The sequence below is a fragment of the Gorilla gorilla genome, chromosome 18, assembly GCF_029281585.2.
Source record: "Gorilla gorilla gorilla isolate KB3781 chromosome 18, NHGRI_mGorGor1-v2.1_pri, whole genome shotgun sequence".
Classification (NCBI taxonomy): Eukaryota; Metazoa; Chordata; class Mammalia; order Primates; family Hominidae; genus Gorilla; species Gorilla gorilla.
Genome location: NC_073242.2, coordinates 99,209,459 through 99,234,998, shown reverse-complemented (window position 1 = coordinate 99,234,998; position 25,540 = coordinate 99,209,459). Strand labels below are relative to the sequence as shown.

The 25,540-nt window shown below is 53.6% G+C and overlaps 1 protein-coding gene across 10 annotated transcripts in view; it reads left to right on the top strand.

The window, feature by feature from the left end:
- LOC129527692 (serine/arginine repetitive matrix protein 2-like) overlaps positions 1-23,928 on the top strand; it is a 40,744-nt gene extending 16,816 nt beyond the window's left edge. For 6 of the 10 annotated variants that reach the window (XM_055366304.2, XM_055366302.2, XM_055366303.2 and 3 more), the window contains 6 exons: positions 3,937-4,065; positions 7,671-7,770; positions 7,883-8,078; positions 12,156-12,216; positions 12,326-12,361; positions 13,712-23,928. In XM_055366304.2, coding sequence (XP_055222279.2) covers positions 3,937-4,065; positions 7,671-7,770; positions 7,883-8,078; positions 12,156-12,216; positions 12,326-12,361; positions 13,712-23,779 — 10,590 coding nt within the window. In that variant the 3' untranslated portion in view covers positions 23,780-23,928. Of the gene's footprint in view, positions 1-371; positions 469-3,936; positions 4,066-7,670; positions 7,771-7,882; positions 8,079-12,155; positions 12,217-12,325; positions 12,362-13,711 lie in introns of all 10 variants that reach the window. The other 4 variants (XM_055366308.2, XM_055366311.2, XM_055366310.2 and 1 more) reach the window with 3 other exon arrangements.
- The last annotated feature ends 1,612 nt before the right edge of the window (positions 23,929-25,540 follow it).

The window sequence follows — 25,540 nt, the reverse complement described above, 5'->3', positions numbered from 1 at the left end:
GGAAAGCAGAACCTTTGTCTCCCTCTAATCGCTCCTAAGCCTCACGCTCCCTTGCCCCGTGTGTCCTGTTGCTTCCCTGATCTTCTCCGTGACCTGTAGCTAAACCTTCCACCAGCGCTTGAGAACTTAATTTGAACCGGATCCTTTCCCAGACCCCTTTCTTCTCCTCCTCCTCCTCCTCCACCTCCTCCAGGTGCCCAACAGCCCCCTTCTCCTCCTTTCCCTTCCCTTACTTCCCCCCTTCCCCTCCCCTTCCCCTCCCCTTCCCCTCCCCCTCCCCTCCCCCTCCCCAACTCAGATCCAGCCTGGTCCCCGTCCCCTTCCCTCCCCCCTGCCCTATGCCACCTCCACCTCTGTCCTGGCCGCCTCAGGGTGCCCTGAAAGGACCAGGACATGCGGGTGCGGTGGCGGTGCTTTTGGCTCCTCTTCTGGCTCCTGCTGGGATTTATCAGCCATCAGCCCACCGCTGTGAGTAGACGCTGGACCCGCGGGGTTTCTTCCTTTTTACTGGGCTGTGTCACGCGGCATGAAATTACACAGCTCAGGCCTGTAATCCCAGCACTTTAGGGGGCCGAGGTGGGCAGATCACTTGAGTCCAGGAGTTGAAGACTAGCCAGGGCATCATAGCAAAACCCCATCTCTACAAAAAATTCCAAAAAAGATTAGTCGGGCTTGGTGGTGCGTACCTGTTATCCCAGTTACTGGAGAGGCTGAGGTGGGAGGATCGCTTGGGCCCAGGAGCTGGACGTTGCAGTGAGCCGAGATGGCCCTGCTGCACTCTTGTCTCTAACAAACAAAATGGACCAAAACAAAGTGAAATGTCATTTGATTTGTGTCATCTGGTTTGATGACTTTTTTTTTTTTTTTTTTTTTCTTAGACAGAGTCTCACTCTATCGCCCAGGCTGGAGTGCAGTGGCAAGATCTCGGCTCACTGCAACCTCTGCTTCCGGGGTTCAAGCAATTGTCCTGCCTCAGCCTCCTGAGTAGCTCAGATTACAACGCCTGGCTAATTTTTGTATTTTTAGTAGAGACGGGGTTTCACCATGTTCGCCAGGATAGTCTCCATCTCTTGACCTCGTGATCCGCCTGCCTCAGCCTCCCAGTGCTGGGATTACAGGCTTGAGCCACCGCGCCTGGCCAAAATATATAACCTTAAGTGTAAGTTTACTAACTTTGGAAAGTTCATACACCAGCATAAACCAACCCCCTTTCAAGATCTACATTATTTTATTTATTTATTTTTTTTTTTGACACAGTTTCTCCCTTGTTGCCCAGGCTGGAGTGCAATGGGGCAATATCAGCTCACCGCAACCTCTGCTTCCCAGGTTCGAGCGATTCTCCTGCCTCAGCCTCCCGAGTGGCTGGGATTACAGACATGTGCCACCACTCCCAGCTAATTTTGTATTTTTAGTAGAGATAGGGTTTCTCCATGTTGGTCAGGCTGGTTTTGAACTCCCGACCTCAGGTGATCCGCCCACCTCGGCCTCCCAAAGCGTTGGGATTACAGGCGTGAACCACCGTGCCCAGCCAAGATCTACACTATTATGTCACCCCAGAAAGTGAACTCTCACTCTTCCCAGCCAGTCTCTTTCTTATCATAGGTTAGCTTGCTTATTCTGGAATTTCGCATATACAGATGCATGCCATGCCATAGGTACTCTTTTGTGTCTGCTTTGTTCTGCTCAACACCATGTTACTGAAATCATTACCATTGTTGTATGGTTCTCTAACTCCATCATTTCCATTTCAGACTCAGCATATGCTGAGTTCAACCTGTTGAAGGGCTATCTCTGTTTAATTCACCATCTTGAAAGAAACATTTAAAATTGAGATGTTTTCAAGAATATATAGTTAAATCCTGAGGAATCGATGTAGAAATGTTATCACAAGCTGTCTGAACTTACTCAGGGGAAGTCTTTGTCTTCACTCACATAACAGTCTAATGGAATTAACATCAACAATCTTAGAGAAATCCCACACTATTCATGCCATTTTCATGATCTCCACCTTGGTAGTTTTTTGTTTTTTTTTTTGAGACAGAGTCTCGCTCTGTCACCCAGGCTGAAGTGCAGTGGTGCGATCTCAGCTCACTGCAACCTCTGCCTCCCGGGTTCAAGTGATTCTTCTGCCTCAGCCTCCCAAGTAGCTGGAACTATAGGCGCGTGCCACCATGCCCTGCTAATTTTTTGTATTTTTAGTAGAGATGGGTTTCAGCGTGTTAGCTAGGATGGTCTCAATCTCCTGATCTCGTGGTCCACCCACCTCGGCTTCCCAAAGTGCTGGGATTGCAGGCGTGAGCCACCACGCCCAGCCCACCTTGTTAATTTTTAAGCACTAAAATTTGATACTTATTTGTGAATGAAGTAATCTCTTCATTGTATTTTTTTTTTTTTACTTATGCTGAGCTTTAAATGACAAAGATTCATATAATCCAAGAGAGAAGTATTATTTAGAGGGATTCTTTTACCATGTGATATATAATAAATGCATCCAATGTTATACATCAATTTAAAAAACAAGTAAATAACTTTAAAGAAAAGGTAACTACTGGCCAGGTGCAGTGGCTCACACCTGTATTCCCAGCACTTTGGGAGGCCGAGGCAGGTGGATCATGAGGTCAGGAGTTGGAGAGCAGCCTGGCCAAGATGGTGAAACCCTGTTTCTACTAAAAATACAAAAATTAGCCGAGCGTGGTGGCAGGCGCCTGTAATCCCAGTTACTCAGTAGCTGAGGCAGGAGAATCGCTTGAATCCGGGGGGCGGAGGTTGCAGTGAGCTGAGATCATGCCACTGCAATCTAGCCTGGGTGACAGAGCAAGACTTTGTCTCAAAACAAAAAGAAAAGAAAAGATAATTACTTTATACTTAGCTTGTCTTACCCATGAGTGACGGGCTGCATGTGGCCCAGGACAGTTTTGAATGCAGTTCAACACAAATTTGTAAACTTTCTTAAAACATTAGGAGATTTTGGCCAGGTACAGTGGCTCATGCCTGTAATCCCAGCACTTTGGGAGGCTGAGGCGGGCAGATTACCTGAGGTCAGGAGTTCGAGACCACCCTGACCAACATGGCAAAACCCCATCTCCACAAAAAATACAAAAATTTGCTGAGTGCACTGTCAGGCACCTGTACTCCCAGCTACTCAGGAGGCTGAGGCAGGAGAATCACTTGAACCTGAGAGGCAGAGGTTGCAGTGAGCCGAGAGAGCACACCACTGCACTCCAGCCTGGGTGACAGAGTGAGACCCCATCCCAAAAACAACAAAAACAAAAACAAAAAAATGGCCGGGCACGGTGGCTCACACCTGTAATCCCAGCACTTTGGGAGGCCGAGGCAGGCAGATCGCCTGTCAGGAGTTCAAGGCCAGACTGGCCAACATGGTGAAACCTCATCTCTACTAAAAATACAAAAATTAGTCGGGCATGGTGGCAGAGACCTGTAATCTCAGCTACTTGGGAGGCTGAGGCAGGAGAATGGCTTGAGCCCAGGAGCTGGAGGTTGCAGTGAGCCGAGATTGCACCACTGCACTCTAGCCTGGGTGACTGAGTGGAGCGGAACTCTGTCTCAAAAAAAAAAAAAAAAAAAAAAGGTTTTTTTTTTTTAGATCATCAGCTATTGTTAGTGTATGTTATGTGTGGCTCAAGACAACTTTGCTTCTTTTAATATAGGCAGGGAAGTCAAAAGATTGGATATCCCTGCTTTATACCGAGAAAGACAACACCCCACATTTGCAATGCCTAAAAACACTACCAGCCATCTGAAAAACATGAGACTTCTAACTTCTGTTCTTTTTTGTAGCAGTGGAATCCCACGGTGATATCTGAGGGATGTGGTTACCTTTTGGAGGAGGTTGACGGTTTCTAAGGATGATTCTTTCTGAGTGAAATATTGTCGGTGTCATTGACCTTTTCATTATTTCAACTATTATTATTCCAGGTTATCAATACTCTGGCTGACCATCATCATCGTGGGACTGACTTTGATGAAAGTCCTTGGTTACATATCATTATTGAGTTTCCGAGAAGTTATGAAGTTGTCATTACCCTCTGGACAGTGTACCTTTGGGTGAGTATACTAACTTTCTGTAGAGGTATACTTGTAATCACAAATAAGAATAAATTATGTAAAACAATTCACGTTTCTGGACTTCATTATGAATATGTGGTTTTATCCAAAAAATCAGGGAAATGACTTATTAGCACAAGAATTATGAAAATATCTGCCATTTACATTATGAAAATTAAATAGGTCAGTGTTTGTTTAATAGAATGTCAAGAGAGCTTTTGGTCAAAAATAAGTTTTTTTAATCTTTGTGCTATTTGTCACAAATGGAGTATGAGGTTTCGTCACTTAAATAGGAAATTCTTTCTAAACTCTTCTGCTTTATAGTTCTATCATATGGGTGGAAGGAAAGCTTCCAGTCTCCTCTGTGAAGATTCACTGCAGAAATGAGCTGACAACAGACAGCTTAACAGGAAAAGAAAAACATAGAACAGGCATAAACATGGGAACCAGCTGAAAAATGAGACTGCTAGAAGGGCTGGATGGTTGATGCTTAAAGAGCACCCTCTTCTGAGGGGAGAGGGAGATAGATGGAGATGTAGGCCATTTAGAGGGGCAGCAAATGATTTTTAGGGGAAATGAAAGAGCCCAAGGAACAAACAATTGGCCTGAGACAAAGTTCCTCTGAGGTCATAGGGACGAGGTGACAAACTGCCGGAAGGTGAAGGGCAGAACTGCACTGCGTCTCATGATGCAGAGAAAGCCCCAGAGAATCTCTTAGAACTGCCCTCCAAGAGAATCAATGAAAAGTGTGTCTGGGCAGGGTAATTTTCAATGACATCATTCAAAGTGCATGTTCCCACTTGCAACTGGAGAGAGATCAGTATGTCAAAAGTCTGTACTTGGTAAGAATTTGGCTGCTAAGTTGTGCCATAATTTGTCTTTTGAGCCTTTTTTCCTTTGGGTAAGTTGAGCTCTACATTTTGTCTTGCCATTCATGACAGTAAAAATGTGGTTGTCTGGGGGCTGAACCTCCTTCTGAACAATGATCCAAGATAAAAGTACTAATACCACAATGCTTTTTTATATTCAAGGGAAGAGGAAGTATGTTTCAGTTTTACCACCTAGATAATTACACGTCATTTAGCACTGCCTTTCAAGATATGTAGAAAACAGAAAATATGTGAGTTATGAAGATATCTAGGCACATTTAACATTCTCTATGCCACTTAGTCCTGAACAGAGAATTTTCGGTATAAATTGGAGGAAGCTTTTTTTTTTTTTTTTTTTTTTCTTTTCTCACCCCGAAGACGAGTCTCCCTCTGTTGCCCAGGCTGGAGTATAATGGTGTGACCTCGGCTCACTGCAACCTCCACCTCCTGGCTTCAAGTGATTCCCCTGCCTCAGCCTCTCAAGTAGCTGGGATTACAGGTGCCCACCACCATGCCCAGCTAATTTTTTATTTTTAGTAGAGTCGGGGTTTTACCATGTTGGCCAGGCTAGTCTCAAAACCCGACCTCAAATGATCCACCCGCCTCAGCCTCCCAAAGTGCTGGGATTACAAGCGTGAGCCACCACTTGAGCCAGGGGAAGTTTTTAAATTTACCACTTTTTAACAGTTCCATTTAGGAAAGTTCAGTTGAGCTGTTGGACTTGGACAACTTCGCACCTCTCATCTTTGTCGTTGTCATCTAGTCATCTATACCATTACCTCCTAGGCAGGGACATCATGGGTGCCATGAAGCATTCATGCGTGATGGCATTTCTTTGCTTCTCATTTCTTCATGTGTTTGACATTTCTCCTAGCTCCAAACTGGGCCAGCTACCTTTCCTGTGAAATCTAGCAGTAGCTGTGGGGTTGACGTGGTTGCTGTTTTCATCTTTTTAGATTACCCATTGCTTCTCTCGAAATCCTAGTACATGATTTTTTTTTTTATCCTATGTGCAGAAATCAGGAAAAAACAAATTCTACAAAGAATTTGAAAGATATTATTTCAGGCCAGGTGTGGTGGCTCATGCCTGTAATCCCAGCACTTTGGGAGGCTGAGGCAGATGGATCACTTGAGGTCAGGAGTTCAAGACCAGATGGGCCAACATGGTGAAACCCCATCTCTACTAAAAAGACAAAAATTAGGCAGGCATGGTAGCAGGCACCTGTAATCCCAGCTACTTGGGAGGCCGAGGCACAAGAATCGCTTGAATCTGGGAGGTGGAGTGTGCCGTGAGCCAAGGTAGCACCACTGCACTTCAGCATGGTTGAGAGTGACACTCCGTCTCAAGAAAAAAGTCATTTCAATGACTACCTCAGGAGATTCATAGGTATCTGACCCACATCTGAGATGGGATTTGCATTGCATTTTAGCTATGATGAGAACAAATATTTAATATCTTCAAAGATTAAAAGCATACTGTGATAATATGGAAATCTTGGTGGGAATTCAGTCATTAGTGAGGATGTTTTGCGTTAAGTTCAAACCAGCCTCAATGAAGCTGATGTGAGGGAAGGGAAAGTGAACTCTGAGTAGAGCAGGGACAGAAGGAAGATGCTCCAGTGCAGATCAGGAAGGAGCAGGGGGTGAAATGTTACAAATTCTAGAACTCAGAGAGCTGAAGGTAATTACTTCCTTTTCAAGTTCTGAAACATGTTAACCTGTGGTAAAATACTTATGATAATTACCATCTAACCGTGTTGAAGTGTGCAGTTCCGTTGTGTGAAGTATATTCATGTCATTTTTTTTTTTTTTTTTTTTTTTGAGACGGAGTCTCACTCTGTCACCAGGCTGGAGTGCAGTGGTGGGATCTTGGCTCACTGCAACCTCTGCCTCCTGAGTTCAAGCAGTTCTCCTGCCTCAGCCTCCCGAGTAGCTGGGACTACAGGCGTGCATCACCATGCTCAGCTAATTTTTGTATTTTTAGTAGAGACGGGGTTTCACCATGTTGCCCAGGATGGTCTCCATCTCTTGACCTTGTGATTCACCCACCTCAGCCTCCCAAAGTGCTGGGATTACAGGCGTGAGCTACCGCACCTGGCCTATTTTTTTTTTTTTTTTTTGAGACAGAGTTTCAATTTTGTTGCCCAGGTTGGAGTGCAATGGCACAATCTCAGCTCACCACAACCTTTTCCTGCTGGGTTCAAGTGATTCTCCTGCCTCAGCCTCCCGACTAGCTGGGATCACAGGCATGCACCACCATGCCTGGCTAATTTTGTATTTTTAGCAGAGACAGCGTTTCTCCATGTTGGTGAGGCTGGTCTCAAACTCCCGACCTCAGGTGATCCACCTGCCTCGGCCTCCCACAGTGCTGGGATTACAGGAGTGAGCCACCGTGCCAGCCTCACGTCATTCTTGTGTGTGTGTGTGTGTGTGTGACAGAGTCTCATTCTGTCGCTCAGGCTGGAGTGCAGTGGTGTGATCTTGGCTCACTGCAACCTCCGCCTCCCAGCTTCAAACGGTTCTCTGCCTCAGCCTCCCGAGTAGCTCGGATTACAGGCGCCCCTGCCATGCCCGGCTAATTTTTGTATTTTTAGTAGAGACGGGGTGTCACCATCTTGGCCAGGCTGGTCTTGAACTCCTGACCCCGTGATCCACCTGCCTCGGCCTCCCAAAGTACTGGGATTATACGCATGAGCCACCGTGCCCAGCCGTCATTCTTATATTATTATTTCCTAGTTGTCTTTCCTGAAGACTATCTTCCAGTCTGAAAATGGACATGATGGATCCACGGATGTACAGCAGAGAGCCTGGAGGTCCAACCGCCGTAGACAGGAAGGTATGGCTCTGTTGGAGTCCCCATAGTGTGGAAATGAGTTTGCCCTGGAAAGAGAAAGAACAGCTTCTTGCCCTCAGGTTTCTCACCTTCTCCTCTCCTCACTCTCACCAAGGGCTGAGGTCCATTTGTATGCACACAAAGAAAAGAGTTTCTTCCTTTCCAGGAATTAAAATTGGCCTGGAAGACATCTGTCCTTTACGGAAACAGGTGGAAACAAAAGTTCAAGCTAAAATCCGTAAGACGAAGGTCATAAAGAAAGTCAACCATCATTACAAAATCAATGGAAAGAGGAAGACCGCCAAAAAACAGTAAGATGTGCCTTGACACAAATACTGTTGTATGAACCATGTGCCAATCAAAGTAGACAACTGTAAAGTCCTTGAGAATATTTTCTACAATATTTGTGGCAAATTCAGTGGGTTCAAAATTGAGTTTGTCCTTTCTGCTTCATTAGTTTAAGCTGTATAATTCCTTTCCCTTCCTACATTCTTGTTTGTCATTTTTTCGGGGGAAGAGGAGTTGCTAGTACTGGCATTGGTTTTCCTTTCTCTCTCTCTTTTTTTTTTTTTTTTTTTTTTTTCCCTGAGATGGAGCTTTGCTGTTGTTGCCCAGGCTGTAGTGCAATGGCACAATCTCAGCTCACTGCCTTTTGGGTTCAAGCGATTCTCCTGCCTCAGCCTCCCGAGTAGCTGGGATTACAGGTGCCCACCACCACACCCAGCTTATTTTTGTATTTTTACTAGAGATGGGGTTTCACCATGTTGTCCAGGCTGGTCTCGAAGTTCTGACCTCAGGTAATCCACCTGCCTCAGCCTCCCAAAGTGCTGGGATTAGAGGCGTGAGCCACCACAGCCAGCCTTTTTTTTTTTTTTTTAATTTTGAGATAGAGTCTCGCTCTGTCGCCCAGGCTGGAGTGCTATGGTGCAATCTTGGCTCACTGCAACCTCTGCCTCCCAGTTTGAAGCAATTCTGCCTCAGCTTCCCGAGTAGCTTGGATTACAGGTGTGTGCCACCACATTTGGCCAATTTTTTTTTTTTGAGACAGAGTCTCACACTGTCACCCAGGCTAGAGTGCAGTGGCATGATCTTGGCTCACTGCAACCTCCACCTCCCAGGTTCAAGCGATTCTTATCCCTCAGCCTCTTGAGCAGCTGGGACTACAGGCATATGCCACCATGCCCGGATAATTTTTGTATTTTTAGTAGAGGCGGGGTTTCACCATATTGGCCAAGCTGGTCTAGAACTCCTGACATCATGATCCGCACACCTCGGCCTCCCAATGTGCTGGGATTACAGGCATGAGCCACCGTGCCCAGCCCAATATTTGTAATTTTAGTAGAGATAGAGGTTCACCATGTTGGCCAGGCTAGTCTTGAACTCCTGACCTCAGGTGATCTGCCTACCTCAGCCTCCCAGTGTGAGCCACCACACCTAGCCTGGATTGTTGAATTCAATGCTTGGGTCACCTCCAGATTCATTTTCACAGTCTTTCATGTTTTGGTCATATTACATTGTATTTTGCTGCCATATGACTGATCTTTTTTTGTTAAATGTGAGATACTTGTTAAAAAATATTTAGCAATGAATTGAGGCCTAGTAGCATGTTATCTTGCTGCAGAAGAGATGGGAGTCTACTTCTGGGGGATGGTCAGGGGTCCTCCATACAGGCTGCAATTGAGGTCGTCGGTGCAGGCTCAGTCCCTACAAAGGCCAGGGTATTTCCTGTCCACCTCTATTCTGATGCATGACTCTTCTGGGTCTCAACCAGAGCCAGTGGACTTCAGTATGGGTCGCTTTCATTGGCAGACCCTCAATCCACTGGTTTTCCTTCTAATCCCACGCATGTGTGCAAAAGCTGCTGTGCTTCTTTGCATCTCAGTAGTTCCTTCTGGAATTCAGCAATGAAACTCAGGGAAATGGGTTCCAAATGCGAGGCTGACTTTCGTCCTGGGTTTCCTTCTTCTCCATCTTCACCTCATGTCTGTTTACTGCCATGTTAGCAATTTGATGTATTCAATCATGGGTTTTATATTCTGTTTGGTGTCCCCCATTGTTCTCATCGGAGATCAGAAGCTTCAGATGCACTTATGTCAACTCAAGAGTAGAATGCTTCCTTAGCTTCCCTCCAGAGTCAGGTTTTGTGTTTCTAGTTCCCAAGTGCACAGCAGGAGTAGTGATGTTCTCACTGGCTTCTCATTTGCATTAAACTGTGAGCTTCTTTAGCGTGGGGACAGGACCCTGCTCCCATTGCATTCTCAGCACCTCACCACACACTCCTTGTTGGAGGCCACTCCAGACAGCATGTGCTGAAGGATGCCCTGTGGTCAGAAACAAGTTCATTAACTTTCTCTTTGAAGTGTTTTCGTCCCTGTTTCCTAGCGTTCTGGGAATTTTACACATGCTTCCTATAAAACCAAGTATCAGGTGAGATCCTTAGGATCAGGACCATGAATCAAGTGGTGTGAGGGCAACACAGCAAACTTACCCTTTTTAGGCCGTTTCCTTTTTCTGCCCTCAATCTCTGTGAACTGAACCTTGTTAAAGTCAGTCAACACCAGGGTGGATGGTTTGCCGTTGTCACCTATTTTCAGGACATAACACCCTGACTTAGGAGCCATTCCAATCATTTGTAATTCAATAGATGCGCCCAGCATTCAGATTGCCTTTTCTCTCAACCAGGATCTTTAAAGTCGATGACAAGAGTTCCAGTCCTGAATCATGGCAGAGTGCAGTAGTGAACTGCGGGGTTAATGACACCATATTCTGGAAGGACCTCTCTATGGCTGATGGTCTCAGTTCCGGCATCAGCCTCTGACTGAGAATCAGGTCTCACACAGGAGGAGTCAGATGAGGAGCAATCCTCTGCTTCCGATGGAGTTAGTTGTGATGAATTGGTGAGGTCTGGTTTTTCACAGTGAACTAAAATGAGCTTTCGCTGTGTCAAGCACAAGACTGACCCCAGAAACACACATAGTGCACCTCATAGAAGCTTTTAATAGTCTTTATATTTACTAAAGAATAGGACTAACCATGGAACTATGAAGATGAGCTGGAAATGACAGGTGACTTGCCAGCAGGCCAGAGTGTGACTTTTTTTTTGTCCCTCAGTGGGAGGTGTCCATTCTCCCTTCGGTTGTGAGAATCAGTTGGTTCATTTGTGGAAAGGTTGCAGGGGGGATCTTTGAATCACAGCCTTCAGATGCCAGAAGGGCAGAGGGAATCCCACACGGGCTGGTGGATCATGTGTGTGCATTTCTCTCCCTTCTAATCTGAGGAAACTAAGCATGAAGGAATGTGAGCATGCAGAAAAGGAGAGGTAGGTATCAGAGGCAGAGGAAAATGGGAAATTGGATATGAAAGAAATACACACCTACAAGTGAGTTCAGAAACTGAACCCCACCGTCTTGGGAAACGCCCATTGGAGTGTTGTTTTTAACCTCTGTACAATGTTTAGACCCGGTAAATGCAGAAATAGAAACAAATGGTCAGAAGACATATCGTGAGAGAGAGAGAGTTCACAAAACAGAAAACAAAGTACCTTAATATTTACCAGTGACCAAAAGATGTGAAGCAGCAAAAGGTCTCCTGACCCCATTGCCAGCTAGACTGTGTGGAAACTCGGTTCATACCAGCTATTCTAGGGGTGGGGTGAGTTGTTGTCATCCTTAGGAAAGTGTGTTGTTGTAGGATCAGCCACATCCTTCAAAAGGACTATGCCTGTTTATAAGCCCAGCTGTTTCTGCCCTGTGAAACACGGTAAGGATATTAATACAAAGAGAATACAGCTTTATGATAAAAGATGCTCAATGAAGGATGAATTAGGGATACACTGAGAATGGGGAAGGAAACTATCATCTCAGAAGTCAGCAGGCAGTAAGCAAGAGGAGGAATCAATATAGCAACAGTTTGGATCAGACTGTACAGTTTTTTTGTTTTTGTTTTTGTTTTTCTGAGATGGAATCTCGCTGTGTCACCCAGGCTGGAGTGCAATGACGTGATCTTGGCTCACTGCAACCTCCGCCTCCCAGGTTCAAGTGATTCCCCTGCCTCAGCCTCCCGAGTAGCTGGGATTACAGGTGCCTGCCACCACGCCTGGCTAATTTTTTGTATTTTTAGTAGAGAAGGGGTTTCACCATATTAGCCACAATGGTCTCAATCTCCTGACCTCATGATCCATCCGCCTCGCCCTCCCAGAGTGCTGGGATTACAGGCGTCAGCCACCGTGACCGGCTCAGACTGTACTCTTATAGCCATCTGAAATACGTTTTCTAGGTAGAGATAGATTGTGTAAGGGTACAGTTGTGAGGATAACAGAAACATGGCAGATTATTTAAAATCATCCTGAAAGTGGTGCTTTATCTGATGAAAGTGATTGTAATCCATAGGAAAATGTTTCAACGTGCGCAAGAGTTGCGGCGGCGGGCAGAGGACTACCACAAATGCAAAGTAAGGAGCTTCCTCCCCGCAGTTGCAGGATAGTTCAGTGCTGATGCAGATGATGCCACGGCCCTTAGACTCTCTCAACATTCAATTTCTCATGTGTTGGCTTTTTCAGATCCCCCCTTCTGCAAGAAAGCCTCTTTGCAACTGGGTAAGTTTGCTTGTTTTCCTTGCTTTTGGACATAGTCTGCCCGGTCAGGACATGGATACGTTTTTCTCCCTACAGCTCTGTGCTCAAGCCCTGCAGAGGGAGATGGCAGAGAGAAAGGCTGCCTACAAGCATCACAGTCCCATCCCTGTTGGTAACCATGTTGTGCAAAAACACTTTCATACCCACCCAGTGGGGCCCCTGATCTAATATTCTAAGTGTCAGAGGTCCCGTATTTGTAATAGCAAATGGGCCCTGACTGTAAATTAGTGAAGAGTGAATGTAACTTATTACCCACAGGGACAATTCCAAATGAAGGCCTTAAATGATGCTCAGCTAAGCTGGTTCTTGTGTGGCCTCTGTACCTTCAAAAGCTGCCGAGTCCTATGATTACACGTGATGGGACTTGTACACTTGAAGTGAAACACAGTTTTAAAACTTGCTTTGTTTAGAATTCCCACCTCATTTTTCCATGGACAAAAGTATTCTTCATGTCCTAGTGCACTTACAATTTGGTATTACCTGGGAGTGAAAAGAAATATTATAGCCATGCCTAACTGACTTCTTGAGAGAAGATTGTTCTGTCAGAAAACCCTCTCCCAGTTCCCCTGCAGCTCTTCAGGAATCCACATCTCTCCAGAGCTCTTTGTTCTCATGGGTGGCACCTCCAGAGTGAAGAAGATCCTTTGTCAAGAAGGGAAACAGAGGGGAAATGAGAGGGTCCTGCAGGCAGAGCTGGAATCAACTTCCACTCTGCCTCTTGCAAGCTGTGTGACCCTGGGCACAATTTCTCCTTCCTCTGGAAACCTCTGTTTTCTTAGATTTGGAGCAGGGTGGTCACACTGACCTTGCAGAGTTCTGAGAATCAGAGACAGAACATAAAAGGCCTGGGAAACATTCTCCAAAAAGAAGCTGCAACATGTGTGGACAATGGGCTTTTCATGCCTCTCTTACTGTCTGTTGACCTGGTGCAAGAAACATGCTCTGGTGATGGCTGTGAGGGAGGAATGAGGATAGACATAGACACTCTTGTGTCTCAAACATGCTTCTTTATTACTCTGTTATGACTCTGTCTTCCCTGGGGCAGGACCCCAGCCTGCCTACATTTGCAGACAGACACAGTGGCATGTGGAGACAACAGTGTGTCCCAATGACTTTTCTTTACCCCCCAGCTGTCGGCAGTACTCAGTGGAAGGGTGATATTATGACGCTGATACTGCTATTTTGAAACCTGGAGGATGGAAAGGTGCAAAAATCTATCACCAGCAACAGAAGGTGCAGACTGTGTTGGTGGCGGTAATTTTGTCCATCAAATGGATATGTGTGAAAACATTCCCTCCTTTGTCCCTACAGGTCAGAATGGCGGCAGCGGAGCATCGTCATTCTTCAGGATTGCCCCACTGGCCCTACCTCACAGTTGAAACTTTAAAAAACAGGATGGGCCACCAGCCACCTCCTCCAACTCAACAACATTCTATAACTGATAACTCCCTGAGCCTCAAGACACCTTCCGAGTGTCCGCTCACTCCTCTTCCACCCTCACCTCCACCCTCAGCGGATGATAATCTCAAGACACCTCCCTTAGCTACTCAGGAGGCTGAGGCAGAAAAAACACCCAAACCCGAGAGGCGGAGGGCCGCTGACGTGCAACCAACACCCGAGAGGCCTAGGGCCGCTGACGTGCAACCATCACCGAAACCCGAGAGGCCGAGGGCCGCTGAGATGGAACCATCATCACCCGAACCCGAGAGGCCGAGGGTCGCTGACGTGGAACCACCACCGAAACCCGAGAGGCAGAGGGCCGCTGACGTGCAACCATCACCGAAACCCGAGAGGCCGAGGGCCGCTGACGTGCAACCAACACCGAAACCCGAGAGGCCGAGGGCCGCTGACGTGCAACCACCACCGAAACCCGAGAGGCCGAGGGCGGCTGACGTGCAACCACCACCGAAACCCGAGAGGCGGAGGGCCGCTGACGTGGAACCATCATCACCCGAACCCGAGAGGCCGAGGGTCGCTGACGTGGAACCACCACCGAAACCCGAGAGGCCGAGGGCCACTGACGTGCAACCATCACCGAGAGGCGAAGGGCCGCTGACGTGCAACCAACACCGAAACCCGAGAGGCGGAGGGTCACTGACATGCAACCATCGCCGAAACCCGAGAGGCGGAGGGCCGCTGATATGCAACCATCGCAGTAACCCGAGAGGCCAAGGGCCCCTGACTTGCAACCATCATCACCCGAACCCAAGAGGCGGAGGGTCGCTGACGTGGAAGCACCACCGAAACCCGAGAGGCCGAGGGCCACTGACATGGAACTGTCATCACCCGAACCCAAGAGGCAGAGGGCCGCTGACGTGGAACCACCACCGAAACCCGAGAGGCCTAGGGCCACTGACATGCAACCATCACCGAAACCCAAGAGGCGGAGGGCCGCTGACGTCCAACCAACACCGAAACCCGAGAGGCCGAGGGCCGCTGACATGGAACCATCATCACCCAAACCCAAGAGGCGGAGGGTCGCTGATGTGGAACCACCACCGAAACCCGAGAGGCAGGGGGCCGCTGACGTGCAACCATCGCCGAAACCCGAGAGGCCGAGCGCCCCTGACGTGCAACCATCATCACCCGAACCCAAGAGGCGGAGGGTCGCTGACGTGGAACCACCACCGAAACCCGAGAGTCCGAGGGCCGCTGACGTGCAGCCATCACCGAAACCCGAGAGTCCGAGGGCCGCTGACGTGGAACCATCATCACCCGAACCCCGAGAGGCGGAGGGCCGCTGACGTGCAACCACCACCGAAACCCGAGAGGCCGAGGGCCGCTGACGTGGATCCATCATCACCCGAACCCGAGAGGCCGAGGGTCGCTGACGTGGAACCACCACCGAAACCCGAGAGGCCGAGGGCCGCTGACGTGCAACCATCACCGAAACCCGAGAGGCCGAGGGCCGCTGACGTGCAACCATCACTGAAACCCGAGAGGCCGAGGGCCGCTGACATGGAACCATCATCACCCGAACCCGAGAGGCCGAGGGCCGCTGACATGCAACCATCACCGAAACCCGAGAGGCCGAGGGCCGCTGACGTGGAACCATCATCACCCGAACCCGAGAGGCCGAGGGTCGGTGACGTCGAACCACCACCGAAACCCGAGAGGCAGAGGGCCGCTGATGTGCAACCATCACCGAAACCCGAGAGGCCGAGGGCCAATGACGTGCAACCATCACCGAAACCCGAGAGGCAGAGGGCCGCTGACGTGCAACCATCACCGAAACCCGAGAGGCCGAGGGCTGCTGACATGGAACCATCATCACCCGAACCCGAGAGGCCGAGGGTCGGTGACGTGGAACCACCACCGAAACCCGAGAGGCAGAGGGCCGCTGACGTGCAACCATCACCAAAACCCGAGAGGCCGAAGGCCGCTGATGTGCAACCACCACCGAAACCCGAGAGGCGGAGGGCCGCTGACGTGGAACCATCATCACCCGAACCCGAGAGGCCGAGGGCCGCTGACGTGCAACCACCACCGAAACCCGAGAGGCGGAGGGCCGCTGACGTGCAACCATCACCGAAACCCGAGAGGCAGAGGGCCGCTGACGTGCAACCATCGCCGAAACCCGAGAGGCCGAGGGCCGCTGACGTGGAACCACCACCGAAACCCGAGAGGCCAAGGGCCGCTGACGTGCAACCATCACCGAAACCCGAGAGGCCGAGGGCCGCTGACGTGGAACCATCATCACCCGAACCCGAGAGGCCGAGTGTCGCTGACGTGCAACCATCACCGAAACCCGAGAGGCGGAGGGCTGCTGACGTGCAACCACCACCGAAACCCGAGAGGCGGAGGGCCGCTGACGTGGAACCATCATCACCCGAACCCGAGAGGCCGAGGGTCGCTGACGTGGAACCACCACCGAAACCCGAGAGGCCGAGGGCCGCTGACGTGCAACCATCACCGAAACCCGAGAGGCCGAGGGCCGCTGACGTACAACCACCACCGAAACCCGAGAGGCCGAGGGCCGCTGACGTGCAACCATCACCGAAACCCGAGAGGCCGAAGGCCGCTGACGTGCAACCATCGCCGAAACCCAAGAGGCCGAGGGCCACTGACGTGGAACCACCACCGAAACCCGAGAGGCCGAGGGCCGCTGACGTGCAACCATCACCGAAACCCGAGAGGCCGAGGGCCGCTAACATGGAACCATCATCACCCGAACCCGAGAGGCCGAGGGTCGCTGACGTGGAACCACCACCGAAACCCGAGAGGCCGAGGGCCGCTGACGTGCAACCATCACCGAAACCCGAGAGGCCGAGGGCCGCTGACGTGCAACCATCACCGAAACCCGAGAGGCCGAGGGCCGCTGACATGGAACCATCATCACCCGAACCCGAGAGGCCGAGGGTCGCTGACGTGCAACCATCACTGAAACCCGAGAGGCGGAGGGCCGCTGACGTGCAACCATCACCAAAACCCGAGAGGCCGAGGGCCGCTGACACGGAACCATCATCACCCGAACCCGAGAGACCGAGGGTCGCTGACGTGGAACCACCACCGAAACCCGAGAGGCCGAGGGCCGCTGACGTGGAACCACCACCGAAACCCGAGAGGCCGAGGGTCGCTGACGTGGAACCACCACCGAAACCCGAGAGGCCGAGGGCCGCTGACGTGCAACCATCATCGAAACCCGAGAGGCGGAGGGCCACTGACGTGCAACCATCACCGAAACCCGAGAGGCCGAGGGCCGCTGACATGGAACCATCATCACCCGAACCCGAGAGGCCGAGGGTCGCTGACGTGGAACCACCACCAAAACCCGAGAGGCCGAGGGCCGCTGACGTGCAACCATCGCCGAAACCCGAGAGGCGGAGGGCCGCTGACGTGCAACCAACACCGAAACCCGAGAGGCCGAGGGCCGCTGACGTGCAACCAACACCGAAACCCGAGAGGCGGAGGGCCGCTGACGTGCAACCATCGCCGAACCCCGAGAGGCGGAGGGCCGCTGACGTGCAACCAACACCCGAGAGGCCTAGGGCCGCTGACGTGCAACCATCGCCGAAACCCGAGAGGCCGAGGGCCACTGACGTGGAACCATCATCACCTGAACCCAAGAGGCGGAGGGTCACTGACGTGGAACCACCACCGAAACCCGAGAGGCCGAGGGCCGCTGACGTGCAACCATCGCCGAAACACGAGAGGCGGAGGGCCGCTGACGTGCCACCATCACCGAAACCCGAGAGGCGGGGGGCCGCTGACATGCAACCATCACCGAAACCCGAGAGGCCGAGGGCCGCTGACATGGAAACATCCTCACCCGAACCCGAGAGGCCGAGGGCCGCTGACGTGCAACCACCACCGAAACCCGAGAGGCCGAGGGCCGCTGACATGGAACCATCATCACCCGAACCCGAGAGGCCGAGGGCCGCTGACGTGCAACCATCACCGAAACCCGAGAGGCCGAGGGCCGCTGACGTGCAACCATCACCGAAACCCGAGAGGCGGGGGGCCGCTGACATGCAACCATCACCGAAACCCGAGAGGCCGAGGGCCGCTGACATGGAACCATCATCACCCGAACCCGAGAGGCCGAGGGTCGCTGACGTGGAACCACCACCGAAACCGGAGAGGCAGAGGGCCGCTGACGTGCAACCAACACCGAAACCCGAGAGGCGGAGGGCCGCTGACGTGCAACCATCACCGAAACCCGAGAGGCCGAGGGCCGCTGACATGGAACCATCATCACCCGAACCCGAGAGGCCGAGGGCCGCTGACGTGCAACCATCACCAAAACCCGAGAGGCGGAGGGCCGCTGACGTGCAACCATCACCGAAACCCGAGAGGCCGAGGGCCGCTGACGTGCAACCAACACCGAAACCCGAGAGGCCTAGGGCCGCTGATGTGCAACCATCACCGAAACCCGAGAGGCGGAGGGCCGCTGACGTGCAACCATCACCGAACCCCGAGAGGTGGAGGGCCGCTGACGTGCAACCATCACCGAACCCCGAGAGGCCGAGGGCCGCTGACATGGAACCATCATCACCCGAACCCGAGAGGCCGAGGGCCGCTGACGTGCAACCATCACCGAACCCCGAGAGGCCGAGGGCCGCTGACATGGAACCATCATCACCCGAACCCGAGAGGCGGAGGGCCGCTGACGTGCAACCATCACCGAAACCCGAGAGGCCGAGGGCCGCTGACATGGAACCATCATCACCCGAACCCGAGAGGCCGAGGGTCGCTGACGTGGAACCACCACCGAAACCCGAGAGGCCGAGGGTCGCTGACGTGCAACCATCACCGAAACCCGAGAGGCCGAGGGCCGCTGACGTGCAACCATCACCGAAACCCGAGAGGCCGAGGGCCGCTGACATGGAACCATCATCACCCGAACCCGAGAGGCCGAGGGTCGCTGACGTGGAACCACCACCGAAACCCGAGAGGCCGAGGGCCGCTGACGTGCAACCAACACCGAAACCCGAGAGGCCGAGGGCCGCTGACGTGCAACCATCGCCGAAACCCGAGAGGCCTAGGGCCGCTGACGTGCAACCATCACCGAAACCCGAGTGGCGGAGGGCCGCTGACGTGGAACCACCACCGAAACCCGAGAGGCGGAGGGCCGCTGACGTGCAACCATCACCGAGAGGCGGAGGGCCGCTGACGTGCAACCAACACCGAAACCCGAGAGGCGGAGGGCCGCTGACGTGCAACCACCGCCAAAACCCGAGAGGCGGAGAGCCGCTGACGTGGAACCATCATCACCCGAACCCAAGAGGCAGAGGGCCGCTGACGTGGAACCACCACCGAAACCCGAGAGACGGAGGGTCGCTGACATGCAACCACCGCCGAAACCCGAGAGGCCGAGGGCCGCTGACGTGCAACCACCGTCGAAACCGGAGAGGTGGAGGGCCGCTGACGTGCAACCATCGCCGAAACCCGAGAGGCGGAGGGCCGCTGACGTGCAACCAACACCCGAGAGGCCTACGGCCACTGACGTGCAACCATCACCGAAACCCAAGAGGCGAAGGGCCGCTGACGTGCAACCATCGCCGAAACCCGAGAGGCCGAGGGCCCCTGACGTGCAACCATCATCACCCGAACCCAAGAGGCAGAGGACCGCTGACGTGGAACCACCACCGAAACCCGCGAGGGTCGCTGACGTGCAACCACCGCCGAAACCCGAGAGGCGGAGGGCCGCTGACGTGCAACCATCGCCGAAACCCGAGAGGCGGAGGGCCGCTGACGTGCAACCAACACACAAGAGGCCTAGGGCCACTGACGTGCAACCATCACCGAAACCCAAGAGGCGGAGGGCCGCTGACGTGCAACCAACACCGAAACCCGAGAGGCCGAGGTCCGCTGACGTGCAACCATCACCGAAACCCGAGAGGCCGAGGGCCGCTGACATGGAACCATCATCACCCGAACCCAAGAGGCGGAGGGTCGCTGACGTGGAACCACCACCGAAACCCGAGAGGCAGAGGGCCGCTGACGTGCAACCATCACCGAAACCCGAGAGGCCGAGGGCCGCTGACCTGCAGCCATTGCCGAAACCCGAGAGGTCGAGGGCCCCTGACGTGCAACCATCATCACCCGAACCCAAGAGGTGGAGTGTCGCTGACGTGGAACCACCACCGAAACCCGAGAGGCCAAGGGCCGCTGACGTGGAACCATCATCACCCGAACCCCGAGAGGCGGAGGGTCGCTGACGTGGAACCACCACCAAAACCCGAGAGGCCGAGGGCCGCTGACGTGCAACCATCGCCGAAACCCGAGGGGCGGAGGGCCGCTGACATGCAACCATCGCCGAAACCCGAGAGGCCGAGGGCCGCTGACGTGCAACCACCACCGAAACCCGAGAGGCCGAGGGCCCCTGACGTGGAACCATCATCACCCGAACCCAAGAGGCGGAGGGTCGCTGACGTGCAACCATCACCGAAACCCGAGAGGTGGAGGGCCACTGACGTGCAACCATCACCGAAACCCGAGAGGCCGAGGGCCGCTGACATGGAACCATCCTCACCCGAACCCGAGAGGCCGAGGGCCGCTGACATGGAACCATCCTCACCCGAACCCGAGAGGCCGAGGGTCGCTGACGTGCAACCACCACGGAAACCCAAGAGGCCGAGGGCCGCTGACGTGCAACCATCGACGAAACCCGAGAGGCCTAGGGCCGCTGACGTGCAACCATCACCGAAACCCGAGAGGCGGAGGGCCGCTGACGTGCAACCAACACCGAAACCCGAGAGGCGGAGGGCCACTGACGTGCAACCATCACCGAAACCCGAGAGGCCGAGGGCCGCTGACATGGAACCATCATCACCCGAACCCGAGAGGCCGAGGGCCGCTGACGTGCAACCATCACCGAAACCCGAGAGGCCGAGGGCCGCTGACACGGAACCATCATCACCCGAACCCGAGAGGCCGAGGGTCGCTGACGTGGAACCACCACCGAAACCCGAGAGGCCGAGGGCCGCTGACGTGGAACCAACACCGAAACCCGAGAGGCCGAGGGCCGCTGACGTGCAACCAACACCGAAACCCGAGAGGCCGAGGGCCGCTGATGTGCAACCATCGCCGAAACCCGAGAGGCCGAGGGCCGCTGACGTGCAACCATCACCAAAACCCGAGAGGCGGAGGGCCGCTGACGTGGAACCATCATCACCCGAACCCAAGAGGCGGAGGGTCGCTGATGTGGAACCACCACCGAAACCCCAGAGGCGGAGGGCCGCTGACGTGCAACCATCACCGAGAGGCAGAGAGCCGCTGACGTGCAACCATCGCCGAAACCCAAGAGGCGGAGGGCCGCTGACGTGCAACCAACACCGAAACCCGAGAGGCCAAGGGCCGCTGACATGGAACCATCATCACCCGAACCCAAGAGGCAGAGGGTCGGTGACGTGGAACCACCACCGAAACCCGAGAGGCCGAGGGTCGCTGACATGCAACCACCGCCGAAACCCGAGAGGCGGAGGGCCGCTGACGTGCAACCATCGCCGAAACCCGAGAGGCCGAGGGCCCCTGACTTGCAACCATCATCACCCGAACCCAAGAGGCGGAGGGTCGCTGACGTGCAACCACCGTCGAAACCCGAGAGGCGGAGGGCCGCTGACGTGCAACCAACACACGAGAGGCCTAGGGCCACTGACGTGCAACCATCACCGAAACCCAAGAGGCGGAGGGCTGCTGACGTGCAACCAACACCGAAACCCGAGAGGCCGAGGGCCGCTGATGTGGAACCATCATCACCCGAACCCAAGAGGGGGAGGGTCGCTGACGTGGAACCACCACCGAAACCCGAGAAGCCGAGGGCCGCTGATGTGCAACCATCATCACCCGAACCCCGGAAGGCGGAGGGTCGCTGACGTGGAACCACCACCGAAACCCGAGAGGCCGAGGGCCGCTGACGTGCAACCATCACCGAAACCCGAGAGGTGGAGGGCCGCTGACGTGCAACCACCACCGAAACCCGAGGGGCCAAGGGCCGCTGACGTGGAACCATCATCACCCGAACCCAAGAGGCGGAGGGTCGCTGACGTGGAACCACCACCGAAACCCGAAGGGCCGAGGGCCGCTGACATGCAACCACCGCCGAAACCCGAGAGGCCGAGGGCCGCTGACGTGCAACCAACACTGAAACCCGAGAGGCCGAGGGCCCCTGACGTGGAACCATCATCACCCGAACCCAAGAGGCGGAGGGTCGCTGACGTGCAACCACCGCCGAAACCCGAGAGGCCGAGGGCCGCTGACGTGCAACCATCACCGAGAGGCCGAGGGCCGCTGACGTGCAACCAACACCGAAACCCGAGAGGCGGAGGGCCGCTGACGTGCAACCACCGCCAAAACCCGAGAGACAGAGGGCCGCTGACGTGGAACCATCATCACCCGAACCCAAGAGGCAGAGGGCCGCTGACGTGGAACCACCACCGAAACCCGAGAGGCGGAGGGTCGCTGACATGCAACCACCGCCGAAACCCGAGAGGCCGAGGGCCGCTGACGTGCAACCACCGTCGAAACCGGAGAGGTGGAGGGCCGCTGACGTGCAACCATCGCCGAAACCCGAGAGGCGGAGGGCCGCTGACGTGCAACCAACACACGAGAGGCCTAGGGCCACTGACGTGCAACCATCACCGAAACCCAAGAGGCGGAGGGCCGCTGACGTGCAACCAACACCGAAACCCGAGAGGCCGAGGGCCGCTGACATGGAACCATCATCACCCGAACCCAAGAGGCGGAGGGTCGCTGACGTGGAACCACCACCGAAACCCGAGAGGCAGAGGGCCGCTGACGTGCAACCATCACCGAAACCCGAGAGGCCGAGGGCCGCTGACCTGCAACCATTGCCGAAACCCGAGAGGCCGAGGGCCCCTGACGTGCAACCATCATCACCCGAACCCAAGAGGCGGAGGGTCGCTGACGTGGAACCACCACCGAAACCCGAGAGGCCGAGGGCCGCTGACGTGGAACCATCATCACCCGAACCCCGAGAGGCCGAGGGCCGCTGACGTGCAACCATCGCCGAAACCCGAGAGGCCGAGGGCCGCTGACGTGCAACCATCGCCGAAACCCGAGAGGCCGAGGGCCGCTGACGTGCAACCAACTCCGAAACCCGAGAGGCCGAGGGCCGCTGACGTGCAACCATCGCCGAAACCCGAGAGGCGGAGGGCTGCTGACGTGCAACCATCACCGAAACCCGAGAAGCCGAGGGCCGCTGACGTGCAACCACCACCGAAACCCGAGAGGCCGAGGGCCGCTGACGTGGAACCATCATCACCCGAACCCAAGAGGCGGAGGGTCGCTGACGTGGAACCACCACCGAAACCCGAGAGGCCGAGGGCCGCTGACGTGCAACCACCGCCGAAACCCGAGAGGCAGAGGGCCACTGACGTGCAACCACCGCCAAAACCCGAGAGGCCGAGGGCCGCTGACGTGCAACCAACACCGAAACCCGAGAGGCCAAGGGCCCCTGACATGGAACCACCATGCAAACTCAGGAGGCCGAGGGTCGCTGACGTGGAACCATCATCACCCGAACCCAAGAGGCGGAGGGTCGCTGACGTGCAACCACCGCCGAAACCCGAGAGGCCGAGGGCCGCTGACGTGCAACCATCGCCGAAACCCGAGAGGCCGAGGGCCGCTGACGTGCAACCAACACCGAAACCCGAGAGGCCGAGGGCCGCTGACGTGCAACCATCACCGAGAGGTGGAGGGCCGCTGACGTGCAACCACCGCCGAAACCCGAGAGGCGGAGGGCCGCTGACGTGCAACCACCGCCGAAACCCGAGGCGCGGAGGGCCGCTGACGTGCAACCACCGCCGAAACCCGAGAGGCGGAGGGCCGCTGATGTGCAACCACCGCCGAAACCCGAGAGGCCGAGGGCCGCTGACATGCAACCATCATCACCCGAACCCAAGAGGCGGAGTTTGAGTTAGCTTGGAACAGGCTATTGCACTCAAGCCTGAGCAATAAGAATAAAACTGAGTAGAACAAAATAAAAAAATCAAAAAACAAAACAAAACCCACACTCCAAAAACAAACTAACAAAGAATAAATAAATAATATAAAAATGAAATAAATACTGCAGTCCTTATGTTATTGCTTTGTTTCGATATCTGGTATGATTGCCTGAGGGACGTGAGGTTTTTAATCATGGGGGTTTTAATCTTTAGAAGTGGTTGGTTATGTAAAATATTATTTTTTTTTTTTTTTTGAGACTGGATTTTGCTGTGTCACCCAGGCTGGAGTGCAGTGGCTTGATCACAGCTCACTGCAGCCTCAATCTCCTGGGCTTCAAGCAATCCTCCTGCCTCAGCCTCCCAAGTAGCTGGGATCACAGATGTGTGCCACCACGCCTGGCCAATGTTAAAAAATCCTTTAACTTTTTTGTAGAGATGCACTCCTGGACTCAAGCGATCCTCCTACTTGTCCCGACCACCAGCCTCTTTCTGATAAACATTTACACTGTTTATTATCTGATGCCATTTCTATCTTCTTCCTTGTCATCCAGACATCAAAGAATTAGGTTTCTTCAGGGTTTTCTTTTTCAAGTGCTCAGTGTTAAAGATCACTCATATTAGGGCCAGACACCACGGCTCATGCCTGTAATCCCAGCACTTTGGGAGGCCGAGGCGGGCAGAGCACTTGAGGTGGGGAGTTTGAGACCAGCCCGGCCAACTTGGTGAAACCCCACCTCTACTGAAAAAAAATACAAAAATGAGCTGGGCGTGATGGTGCATGCCTGTAGTCCCAGCCACTTGGGAGGCTGAGGCATGAGAATCGCTTGAACCCAGGAGGCAGAGGTTGTAGTGAGCCAAGATCACATCAGCACACTCTAGCCTGGGTGACAGAGCGAGACTCTGACTCAAAAAATAAATAAAATAAATATCACTTACATTAGAAATACCCAAGGGGTGGTCTATAGAGAGTTGGAAGCAGTGGTTATTGCAACAGGGGCACGAAAGTCATCTGGCTATGCCAGGATGCCCAGGGGATACTCGGGGTGGGTGGCATGGTGGTGCTGGGGACTCACCGCACAGGACACTGATTGACACACTGCCAGGAGTAGCGCTCTGTCTTGGGGCTGCAGCCGGCCTCCTCAGCTCGAGTGTAACAACAGTCGTGGCCATGGCAGCACCTGCGGATGTCACATGGGCAGGACAGCAGGTGGGTGAAGCTCTCTCCTGGCCCTCCTCTGCTGCCAGGACCATGGGTGACTGAAGACCCCCAGGGAGGCACAGCATCCTCTTATCTAAGATTTTTTTTTTTTTTTTTTTTTTAAGAGACAGGGTCTTTCTCTGTCGCCCAGGCTGGAGTGCAGAGGCACAATCACAGCTCACGGCAGCCTTGAACTCCTGGGCTCAAGCGATCCTCCCACTTCAGTGTCCCAAGTAGCTGAGACTACAGGCACACGCCAGCATGCCCGGCTGGTTTTTTAATTTGTATTTCCTTTGAGACAGCGTATCTCTCTGTTGCTCAGGCTGGAGTGCAATGGCTCAGTCAGCTCACTTTAGCCTTGAACTCCCGGGCTCAAGTGATACTGCCACCTCAACCTCCCAAGTATGCTACTACAGGAACACAAACTCCTTTTTTAAATTTTTTGTGGATATGGGGGTCTCACTATGTTGCCTAGGCTGGTCTCGAACTCCCAGGCTCAAGCAGTCCTCCTACCTCAGCCTCCCCAAATGCTGG